Source organism: Phyllobates terribilis, unplaced genomic scaffold (genome assembly GCF_046119375.1).
Source record: "Phyllobates terribilis strain yellow unplaced genomic scaffold, ASM4611937v1 Scaffold_11__3_contigs__length_659146591, whole genome shotgun sequence".
NCBI lineage: Eukaryota > Metazoa > Chordata > Amphibia > Anura > Dendrobatidae > Phyllobates > Phyllobates terribilis.
In genome coordinates this window covers 215,000,556-215,012,755 of record NW_027362771.1, presented here as the reverse complement: position 1 = coordinate 215,012,755, position 12,200 = coordinate 215,000,556, and the positions used below count along the sequence as shown (strand labels likewise).

The window sequence follows — 12,200 nt, the reverse complement described above, 5'->3', positions numbered from 1 at the left end:
AATGAGAGGTCCTCCGGCCATTGGCCGGGGACTCCTTAGGACGGTGCGCTTGGCCCCTTTAAGTGGGGGGGAGCGCGCGCCCTAAGCACAGTGCCCGGGGAGCTGCACGTGCCGGCAGCAACAGAGGCAGAAGTGCCGGAGGACGCCAGGCAGGGAGCGGGGCGGTGAGTGGGACGGCGTCTCTGCCTGTCAGGGGGCAGAGACGCCGATACTACAGAACTGGTGTCAGTTGTAACTAAATTCCTCACTTCCTTCTGTTTCTGTTCTTGGTCGAACCCATGAATCCACATGTGCCTCTTTCCCTTAAAAAAGGCCCCGTGGGATTAGAGTTGTTGTCCTGGTCCGCACTTCTACTTCCACAGGAAGGAAGTTCGGAATCAGATTCTGACATGCTACTACTATCAGCATCCGTGCCAGAAAATTCACGTCTTTGATCATCTCTTTTTTTATAGGAAAATTTCTTGACACGCTGTGATAAATTCTTGCCCCAATTATACACCTCACCTTTGGAATAATCCGATTTATCTCTCAAATACTTCTTCCTCTTACGTCTCTTAATTTTATTTTCAATTTTATCGATATATTGCAGTGGATTGATCAGGAATTAAGAGGATATGTGTATGATCTTCCCTCCTATACCAGGGACACCATGCCGATTCTGCAAGAGTTGGAAGGCAACAAACTTGATCAGCAAGAACTACTTGCAACATGTGATGTTGAAAGTCTATACACATGTATAGACCAGGACATGGGCTGTAAGGCTGTGAATTTCTTCCTATCCAAAAATCAGGATTTCAATCCAACACGAAAGGACTTCCTTCTTGGCCTTCTCAAGTTCATCTTGAAAAGAAACTATTTTGTTTTTGATTGGCGTTTCTACCTCCAGACGTGGGGGACCGCGATGGGGGCGGCGGTCGCACCCACACTTGCAAATCTCTATTTAGGCTGGTGGGGAGAGGAATTTGTCTTTGCAGAGGATATGTCCATCTATGTAGATCAGATTGTAACATGGAAACATTACATAGACGACATTCTGATCATCTGGAGAGGCTCGGGAGATACCCTGACCAATTTTATTGAAATCCTCAACAACAACCAGCTTAATTTGAAGCGCACACTCTTCTTCCATAGGGATTTTGTCCCATTTTTAGACATCATGATCCATAGAGATGCAGATGATAAGATACAGACGGATCTGTATATGAAGAAAACGGCCACAAACAGTATCTTGGATGCTAAGAGCGCACATGCATCAGCAACTATAAGAGCCATCCCCTAGGGGGAATTTTTGCGGCTACACCGCAACTGTTCTACTTTTGAGGGATTCAAATTGAGAGCTGAAGAATTAAAGGAGAGATTACTTGAAAGAAACTACTCAAAGAAAACGATTAAAAAGGCATATAATATCGCCTTGAGAACAGAGAGAAAGGACCTTCTGATTCCGAAAAAGCGAAATGAACATCAGAATGATAATGTGAGATTCATAACTGAATATCACAAGGATTGGCAGATAATGATGAATATCCTCAACAAACATTGGGGGGTCCTGAGGTCTGATTGCGATCTTAATCGATGTCTTACACCCAGGGCATCTGTAGGATACCGTAAAACTACTTCTATCTCCAGCCTTTTAGTCTCATGCCATTTCAAGCACAATAACAAAGCCATGAATGTAAGAGATCCAGGCTTCTTTCCTTGAAAGATGTGCTAATCTTGTCAAATTTTGATTTCCATCAAATCCTTTAAAGATGCCTCTGGAAAAAATTCACTTTACATCAACATCTTAACTGTTCATCTACTGGAGTGAAAAAATTGCTTGGAGTGCACTTGTGGACTAAGGTATGTGGGGAAGACTACCAGAGACCTGAAAATGCGTGTCAGAGGGAATATTAGGAGTATTATTAATTTTGACAAAGATGAACTAACAAGTCAAGAACAACAAAAAACTTTTGTTCACACTCCTATCGCTAAGCACTTTAAGTACAAACACGATTTGCGATGGAAAGAACTTAGAGAGTGGGCTATTTTTCAGCAAAAATTGGATATTAGAGGTGGAGACTTCGACTTAGCCCTCCTGAAGAAAGAAAGTCAATGGATATTCGGGTTAAACACGGTCAATCCTTATGGATTGAATGAGAAATTTAATTTTGGTTGCTTTTTGTAATATATTTTCTTTCATAATTTGAAACCTTGTATCTCTCTTTGGTAGTTTTTTGTGCAAATTTTTGGTCTCAAAACCTTGATCAGAATCTCTTGAGTATACTTTTCCTTATAGTAAATGAATATGTGGTCTATTTTGTCTCTCATAGTGAAGCATGTGGGCATTGAACCCATCAATGTCTGGAACAGGATACTATGGATAAATATTAATTCCAGCTTATTTTTAGTTTGTGGGGATTATATATTATATGTCTCCAATTATTGAGAGATTTCTTCTCTTTATGAGAATAACGATTAGTTGTAATTAATGTGAAATGTCCATAGAGTAGTAACAGGCCCATGTACACTAGCCACAACAATTCTGATAAGAATCTTGATTATATCCTCTTGTATAGTAAACATTATATTTGGTCTGGTTTGCTTTTTATAGCATAGGTGGGCATTAAATCCATTGATGTCTGGAATAGAACACCACGGTTAAATATCAATTCTGGTCTATTTTTATTGCTGTGGGGGGTACATATTATGTACCTCCTACTCTTTGGGATATATTCCCTCTGTATTAGAACACTGATTAATTGGATATAAAAAAATGTTTTTATTTATTTATGTTGTAACCAGAATTATTAATGTACATGTCTCCTTGGGTTTGATTACCTTAAGATTACTTACGTATCAATATGATTGGGATGATATTTGGGTTCCATCTATTGATTTTGTGATCCTTGTTATTTTACACAATTATTTGACATCAATAAATTCTATTCTTTCATGGATGTTTGCTCATCTACAATCCGATTGGCTGCCATACCTGTCAATCTTCACGGGGTGTATAAGAATCCTGAGGAGGCGGTCGATTTCGCCCTTAGAAAAAGCCGGTAACCTCGGCGAAACGCGCGTCAGGGACGATGTCCTGTTAATGTTTCATGTATCAGCACACTAGGGACCCTAATGCCAATCCCCGATCCTGCCTTGTGCCGGCTTTGTCTGTCAGGTGCCTCATGATATTATGAGCAACATGCAGCAGACAGCTTGCTGAGGTGCTCTTGTTATCTGAGTCCATTTAACGGCACTGACCGCGTGCGCACCACCTGCACGCGATCAGTCTGGGAGTCTAGTGTGGGAGACCGCTCTGACTCATGCGCTGCTGCCTTGCATATACCGGTGAGGTACCTATACAAGCGCTGGTGGCTCATTCACTCAATCGTGGGGTGTGAGTCTTAGTGCTGACACTTCTGTGGCATGCAATAAATCTCCTAGCTATAGGATTGTACTGTCACAACAGCGATCTTGGATAATGATCTATTGTCTTTTTACCTACTATAGACATGAGTATATCAGTCCTATAGAACTGACATACAATTTAATATGAGGTCAATGGATGGTGGGCTTCACATCAGCTACCATTTATACTGAGGATGATTTCCATCACACGGCACATTCAACAGTAATAAATTTTGATAGGCAAAGACAGGGATGGATGGGATCCCTAGATAGGAGATTTGATAATACCCAACCATTTAATAGTAAGGACATTGGATTTGAAATAATCTATATTGGTGCTGCTACATTGAAATCAGGATCTAGTGGGTCACAGCTGTTCACAATCCATTACAGCAGTGGCCCAATATACATCCCCTTTGGATGTATGATAATCTATTTTATTAATATTTTTAGTCTCAACATTAAAAGTTACATTTTATTCACATTCTTTTTCTTCTTTGTATCCTTCCTATTTTCTAATAGTTACTTATCTGGTGGTGACCACCTATGTAAATATTGTCCAGTTCTAATCGGACTTTATTTAACTTAAAATATGGTTAGCAGTTGCATCACATCAATGTAATCATTACCTTGTCAGCGTGTTTCCCTGTCCAGTCTAGTGCCCCTTAATTATGACCTTTTTCTGTTCTTGTCGTGAACCGTTGTTGATACCTCTATATAATTAAGAAGGAATTTTCCCTGTATGCTAATGCTAATGAGCATGGCTTGTTTTTAAATGTATGTTTATCAGATTACAAGAATGTCTGAAAGAAAAGGAATCAGTCAGATTTCCACCATAGTTTGCAGCCACTAGAGAACCAACCAACCAGGTAGTAACCAGTCAGAGTGCCCCTTAATGACTACCAGAGTGCCCCTTAATGACTACCAGAGTGCCCACAAAACTAATAAAAGTCAGAATGCTCTACAGTTACCATGCAGAACACTCACATAATCAGTGACAGTCATACTGCCCTATATACAGGGACAGCCAATGATCTTAGGAGTCAATAACAGCCAGTCTGCTCCCAAGAAGCCCCCTACTACAGTGACCATCAGAGAGGAGTCACAGGCAGTGACTAATTAGGACGTCTATAATAAAACCCATGTGAATAGCCAGTGAGCGCCTGCAGAAAGTGACTAAAGAGAATTTCTTCAAAGTTGGTAAAGCTAGCAAATATTTGTGACCAGGTGATATTTGTGGTCAGTAACAGATTTGTGAGAACAAAAAAGCTGAAGGGAACCTTCTTCAGAAAAATCAACTGTCTGTCATTGGGGGGGAGGAGGTCAAAACAAGATGGCTATATAGAATAGATATAAGTCCGTCAGAGTTTGGTTGGTCAAATGGAAGTGTCTCCATTTTAAGCACCTTGAGTGCTGCTGCTGCTGAGTTTTTTTTATCAACTAATAATTTGCTATAAATTTATATATAAAATTCCCTTGTACAGAATTTATAAATCAGCAAAATGTTTCTACTTACCTCATATTTCCAGCTATTAGAAGAAAAATATTGTAGATATGAGAAAAGATGAAGAGAAAAAGTATTGTGCTGAAAAACATGGTCATCCACGAGCCATGGTCATCTCTAAACACTTTCAGGCGAAGTAACTGACCTGCAACAAAAACAATAGTCGATAATGTATTGGATCATACATTTAGCAACATACCTACATAGCAGTGACAAGGCTGTCATATGGATAACAGTACACTGACTGACAAGGGCACACCAAAAGTATAAGATAGGAGACAAAATAGAAAGGCTACAAACAAGCCCCACCAAAAATGTGGACATTTTAGGGGTTTTTTTAGGCTGTGTGCCCACGTAGCGTTTTTCAAGCGTATATGCTGCGGAATTTCCGCAGCGTAAACGCTTGAAAAACGCATGTATATCCGCACCCCATGGTCCCCAATGGCATTCCGCAATGTCAATGCCCATGCTGCGGATTTTTCCGCAGCGTATATGCTGCAGTCAAAAATCCGCAGCATGTTCATTAATTTTGCGGAAGCGCAGCGGAATCAATGTGCGGATGGTACCCAAGTCTGGAGGAGAGGAGACTCTCATCTAGACCTGGGTACCAAAGAACCTGTAAAAAAAAGAAAAAATAAAGTTTATACTTATCTTCTGATGTTTTCCCTCCGTCGCGCTGTTGTCTGAAGGACCTGCCACGTCATTGAGTCATGTGACCCACCACATGACTCAATGACGTCACCGCAGGTCCTGCACACAACAGCGTGAGCCGCTCAAGCCTCCGGACGGGGCAGAGAATGCATCAGAAGGTGAGTATAAAGTTTATTTTTTTATTTTTTACCATTCTGAACAAGTTGTCAAGCACTTTTCCAAGTGATGCTTGGAGAAGTGCTTGATAACCCGCATGCGGAAATGCATGCAAAGACGCCTCACAAACGCTTCTACCTGGCGGGAAAACCGCATGTAATATCCGCATGCGATTTTCCCGCCAGGGAGAAGCGTAAAAAATATGCTTCAGGTCCGCAACGTGGGCACATAGCTAAGAGTATGACAGTTTTATTTCAATGGAAAAACTCAAGGCACAACCAGAACCATGAGTCTAACATGTCTCAAAACTCCTGTAGCTGATCTGCCCATGTGGTACTAAAAGCTAACACCACATAAGAGCATGTGTACATCATTGAGGGGCTCGACAAAGGCCAAACTGTAAGGCTGTGTGCCCACGTAGCATTTTTCAAGCGTATATGCTGCGGAATTTCCGCAGCGTAAACGCTTGAAAAACGCATGTATATCCGCACCCCATGGTCCCCAATGGGATTCCGCAAGTTCTATGCACATGCTGCGGATTTTTCCGCAGCGTTTATGCCGCGTTCAAAAATCCGCAGCATGTCATTTAATTTTGCGTTTCCGCAAGCGGAATTGCCTTTGTCCAATGCATAAAAAACGCAAGGCAATTCCGCATGTGGAAAACGCGTGATAAACGCGCGAAAAATGCGCGATAAACGCGTGCGGAATTCCGCATGCGTTTTTCCGGGAGAGGACTTGCATTTATGCAGCAGAAATTTTCTGCTTCATAAATGCAACGTGGGCACATAGCCTTAAAGATTACCATATAATATTACATTTTCCCAGCAAGACCTCCAGCAAACACAATGGGCCTGATTCATCAAAGCTTATACTCCAGTACTTTGGCACAAAAAGCTTTGAAACGTTACATAATTTTGGTGCAAATGAGGGCAATGGTAAAATTATGAAACTTTTGGCGTTCACCAGGCTGCTACAAAGTGGGCAGAGCTGGGACAGGACTGGGGCGTCGTATCAAATTCATGACGGTGGTTGCATTCACTATTCCACAAATCTTACTCCAGCAGGGACTGGAATAGGATTTGAGGCAAGGCGCACACCAAGGTGCATGCCACTCGTCTGGTGCTTCTGATTCATTTAAAGGTGTATGCCTCTTTATGACTCAGGACCTTCTGACCCTGGCAAACCTCCTCATCAAGACCGGTGTGAACAATGCTGGTCTTGACGTATCAGGCCCAATGTATTCACTGGGTAGTTTCCACATATATTTTGGGTTAGAAAATATGCAATATTATGCAGTATCATAAAAGAATGAGATTTTAACCAATTGACACTCCAGAAATTATATATATGTGCAGAAATTGATCTTCAGTATGGATCTTGAAATCCTCAGCATGTCAATTCTTTCTGGAGATTTTGACGCCACATTGTAATCTTGAAGGGTTAATTTCAATGTGAAAAGTGCAGTCAAATTATATTATTCTATTTTGGCAAAATTCAATGCAGAAATGTCCTCTCTTTGTGATGGTACCCCTAATAGTCAGATGTAGTTGCCCCTGGCATTACCAGCTGTTACCCCTGGCATTACCAGCTAATTGCAGAGGGGCAGAAAAGACAGACCCATTGCATTCAGCGGATCATTAGGTCAGATTTGGTTTTAGTGATACAACCTTCTTAAGGGCTCACTCTCACTTGAGATGAAATCTGTACAATATGACGAGGGCAATATGATAAAAAAATCGGATTGCACTCGCCCCAATGTTACCCTATGGGGCAACGCACATCTGAGATTATTTTCTCATGCCTATTCGGCATGCGAAAACAATCGCAGCATGCTGCAATTGCATCCTCAAATCGGATCGCACACACCCATATAATTTATGCGTGCAGGTGAAACATCGCACTGCACTCAGATAGTGCACTGCGATTCCCGCCGATGCCAGCAACAGAGGAGATGGAGAAATTGATGTCTCCGTCCCCTCTGGAGCTGTGCTGCGATCCTCTCTGTGCGAGAGAATAGGAGCACGGAGCACTGACACTCGCTCCCGCTCACAGCAGAGCAGGAGCCGAATGTCATTACCATATCACATCGGATGCTATATGCTAGTGGGACTCCAGCCAAAGCTTTACGTTCATATGAATGTCCTTTTACTTAGTATGTTGTTTCATATTTAAAATAATTGAAATCTCTGCAAAGTGTGAAAAAGTTTGCAAGTTCTTTTTAGAGCTCTACCATTCTGGAAATTAGCAGCGTTCCGAAATTACAGATCCAAAACATTTTTCTCATGTGTATCAATTACAAATCAGATGATTTTTCTCACTGCACTTCCCGTTACTTACACTTACAAATAATTATACATCTACTCAGGGGCAGACACAGACAAAAGAGGGCCCCTACACAAGAATAATATTTGAACCCGTTGCAGTCCAACAGTTCATGCTCATGATGCGCAATTTCACCTACTTTGGAGGTAGAAATGGGCTCCCTTACCTCCTGAACCCCTGTGCAACTGCACAGGTTGCACCAATAGTATGTGTGTCCCTGTGTCTACTATTCCTCATGAGTAAAACGTTTCATAAAATGTTTCATGCAAATGTCGACAATTACGCAAAAAATGCACAAATGCTGGAGATTTCTTTTAATTGCGAGTAATGTCAAATAGAAAACAATAGCAATTGAACAGAAGAATAGACATTTTAAAGGGCATATTCGGGACTTTGTGGGAAAAAAAATGTACCTAAGCACTAACAGGCTAGTAGTTGCTACCTACCTGACTGTTGTGCCTGGTGCTATTCTTTTCCACCGTTTGCTTCTTTTCTGCTCTGCTCTGTTGACAGGGTGGGACTATCAACATCAGGCTGATTGACAGCCGGTTCCCCGCTGCCTAACTCAGTGAGTCGGCTGTCAATCAACATGACGTCAGCAGTAACATCCCATCAACAGAGCAGGGTGGAAAAGAGGCCGCCGCTCTGTCGACATGTCGTCAGCAGAGGCAGCTGAATCGCCGGCAGCAGTGGTCTGTGACTGCTCTATACCAGCGAGGAACGGTGCACGGTGCAACAGGTAGGTAACAACTACCTGCCTGTCAGTGCTAAGGCACTTGATTTTTTTAACAAAGTCTTGGATATTCCCTTTAAGTTTCCTTGGAGCTAAAGGCCAAACCAATTTTATTATATTAAAACAATGATTAAATATTATTCTGCATTCACAAGGCAATTCAGCAATCTTAATTCAAGGCATGCAACCCAAGCAAACAGAAAAGCAGTTTAATTCTCTAACCTTAAGCTTGTTACTGCTCATTTTAAGATTAATTAAGATATTACTGCCACCTTGCTTGACCTTGAGATTAGGCTTCGATTTTTACACAATTAAAATACAAAATGTTAAACAACTGATAATCCCAAGTTGAACCTGCCTGGAAACATCATATGCGTCCATAATTAATAAATAAACAGACTTGGGAAAACGGAATTAAATAAAATATAACAAAATAAGCAAAAAAAAAAGTATGCAATAAAAATAAAATCCAAAGTTAGGCTATGTGCACACTGTGCGTTTTTGATGCGTTTTCGCTGCATTTTTTCCGAGCGGAAATGCACTAAAGTCCGTGTGCCAGCTAATGCAATGACAGTCCTGAAGTGCTGTGCACATGATCACGAATTTTCCTGTCAGGATTGTCATTGCTTTTAATCCCTTAAGGACAGAGCCAATTAATACTCAATAACCAAGCCAATTTTTACAATTCTGACCACTGTCACTTTATGAGGTAATTACTCTGGAACGCTTCAACGGATCCCCCTGATTCTGAGATTGTTTATTCGTGACATATTGTACTTCATGATAGTGGTAAAAGTTATTTGATAAGACTTGCGTTTATTTGTGAAAAAATCAGAAATTTGGTGAAAATGTTGAAAACTTTGCAATTTAGAAAATTTTAATTTTCATGCCCTTAAATCAGAGAGATATGTCACACAAAATAGTTAATAAATAACATTTCCCACATGTCTATTTTACATCAGCACAATTTTGGAACCAACATTTTTTTTTGTTAGGAAGCTATAAGGGTTAAAAGTTGACCATCGATTTCTCATTTTTCCCAAAAAATTAAAAAAAAACATTTTTTTTTAGGGACCACATCACATTTGAAGTGACTTTGAGGGGCCTTTATTACAGAAAACAACCAAAAGTGACACCATTCTAAAAACTGCACCCCTCAAAGTGCTCAAAACCACATTCAAGAAGTTTATTAACCCTTCAGATGCTTCACAGGAATTTTTGGAATGTGGAAACAAAAAATGAACATTTAACTTTTTTCACAAAAATGTTACTTTAGACCCAAATTTTTTTATTTTCACAAGGGTAACAGGAAAAAATGGACTCCAAAATTTGTTGTGCAATTTCTTCTGAGCACGCCTATACCCCATATATGGGGGAAAACCACTGTTTGGGTGCACGGCATGGCTCGGAAGGGAAGGAGCGCCATTTGACTTTTTGAATGTAAAATTTGCTTGAATAATTAGCGAACGCCATGTCGCGTTTGGGGAGCCCCTGATGTGCCTAAACAATGGAAACCCCCAACAAGTGACGCTATTTTGCAAACTAGACCCCTCAGGAAACTTATCTAGATGTGTGGTGAGCACTTTTAACCCCCAAGTGCTTCACAGAGGTTTAAAACATTGAGACGTAAAAATAAAATTTTCACATTTTTCCTACAAAAGTGTTTTTCAGCCTCCAATTTTGCATTTTCATAAGGGTAACAGGAGAAATTGCACAATACCATTTGTTGTGCAATTTCTCCTGAGTAAGCCGATACCCCACATGTGGGGTAAAACCATTGTTTGGGCGCACGGCAGGGTTCGGAATGGAAGGAGCGCCATTTGACTTTTTGATTGTAAAATTTGCTTGAATAATTAGCGGAAGCCGTCTCGCGTTTGGGGAGCCTGATGTGCCTAAACTGTGGAAACTCTCCACAAGTGGCACCATTTTGGAAACTAGACCTCTCCGGGAACTTATCTAGATGTGTGGTGAGCACCCTGAACCCCCAGGTGCTTCACAGAAGTTTATAAAATAGAGCTGTGAAAATAAAAACATCAAACTTTTTCTACAAAAATGATATTTTAGCCCCAAATTTTTTTATTTCACAAGGGTAAGAGGAGAAAATGGACCTCAAAAACTGTTGTACATTTTCCCCTGAGTACGCCGATACTCCATATGTGGGGAAATTACCCTTTTTGGGTGCATGGCAGGATTCAGAAGGGAAGGAGCACTGTCTGACTTTTGAACAAAAAATTGGCTGGAATCCAGAGCGGACACCATGTGGCGTTGTTTGGAGAGCCCATAATGCGCCTAAACAGTGGAAACCCCTGCACAAGTGACCCCATTTTGGAAACTAGACCTCTCATGGATTTTATCAAGGGGTAGAGTGAACATTTTGAACCCAGAGGTACGACACAGAATTTGATAACATTAGGTCATCATATTGAATAAGTTGTCATTAGTTTTGAGTGCAAGTGTTCGCTACTTGAGTTTGCATCGTGTACTCGGGTATGCACCATGTATTGTCCGTGCTCGAGTGACATGCTCGAGCTCCCGCCCCGCATGTTTCACGGTTGTTAGACACCACAAAAAAACATGCGGGGATCGCTCATGCATGCTAGGCAATCCCCGTGAGTTTTTCGTTGCCCGCGAAGCATATGGGGCGGAGACTCAAGCAGGTGACTCGAGCAGCCGCGATACTCTGTGCATACCCGAGCACCCGATGCAAACTAAAGTAGCGAGCACTTCCGCTTAACACTAGTCGCCATATCGTCATCATTTTTTTTTCTTTACCCAACCCCAACCCTAACCCTAATCCTAACCGTAACCCTAACACAATTCTAACCCAAATCCTAACCCTAACACAGCCCTAACCCTAACACAACCCTAACTCTAATCCTAACCCTAACCTTAACAGAACCCTAAACCTAATCCTAAAGGCCCTGTCACACATAACGAGATCGCTGGGGAGATGTCAAACATGCAGAACTTTCTAACGATCTCGGCCGCCCCAGCGATCTAACAAACGATCTCGGTGGTCGTTGGGACGCTTTCACACAGCAGCTATTTCAACGATCCACACCTTGATAGGGACTGTACTGTGTCAGAAAGGCGTGCATAAAATTGCTTTTCCGCGCCCCCCTCATCTCCAGTTGGTGGACGCTACTGCATTCAGATTGGGTGGCCTTGGTTTAACACTGCGTCTCCGGTCAGATGGGATCTCTACTGCGTCTCCATTAAAAATGAAAACTCATTTGAGACCCCAAACAATACCTACCTCGCTAAAGATGCCTGATTTCTTCAAAGTGGAGTCACAGCCGGAGAACGCTGGTGGGATCTGAAAAAAACAAGGACGCAGTAGTGACCACCAATCGGGGACGAGGAGCGCAGAAAAGTCCAATTTATGCACGCCTACATGTCTCAGTTCTGAATCGCTAACGAGGTCGTTGATAAGGTGTCAAATACAGCGAT

General features: G+C 41.7%; 1 protein-coding gene across 2 annotated transcripts in view; it reads right to left on the bottom strand.

Moving 5' to 3' along the window:
• Positions 1-12,200, bottom strand: part of TMEM117 (transmembrane protein 117) — a 472,767-nt gene that overhangs the window by 383,640 nt on the left and 76,927 nt on the right. For both annotated transcript variants that reach the window (XM_073652038.1, XM_073652039.1), the window contains exon 3: positions 4,901-5,033. In XM_073652038.1, the coding sequence (XP_073508139.1) occupies positions 4,901-5,033 (133 nt within the window). The remainder of the gene's footprint in view (positions 1-4,900; positions 5,034-12,200) is intronic.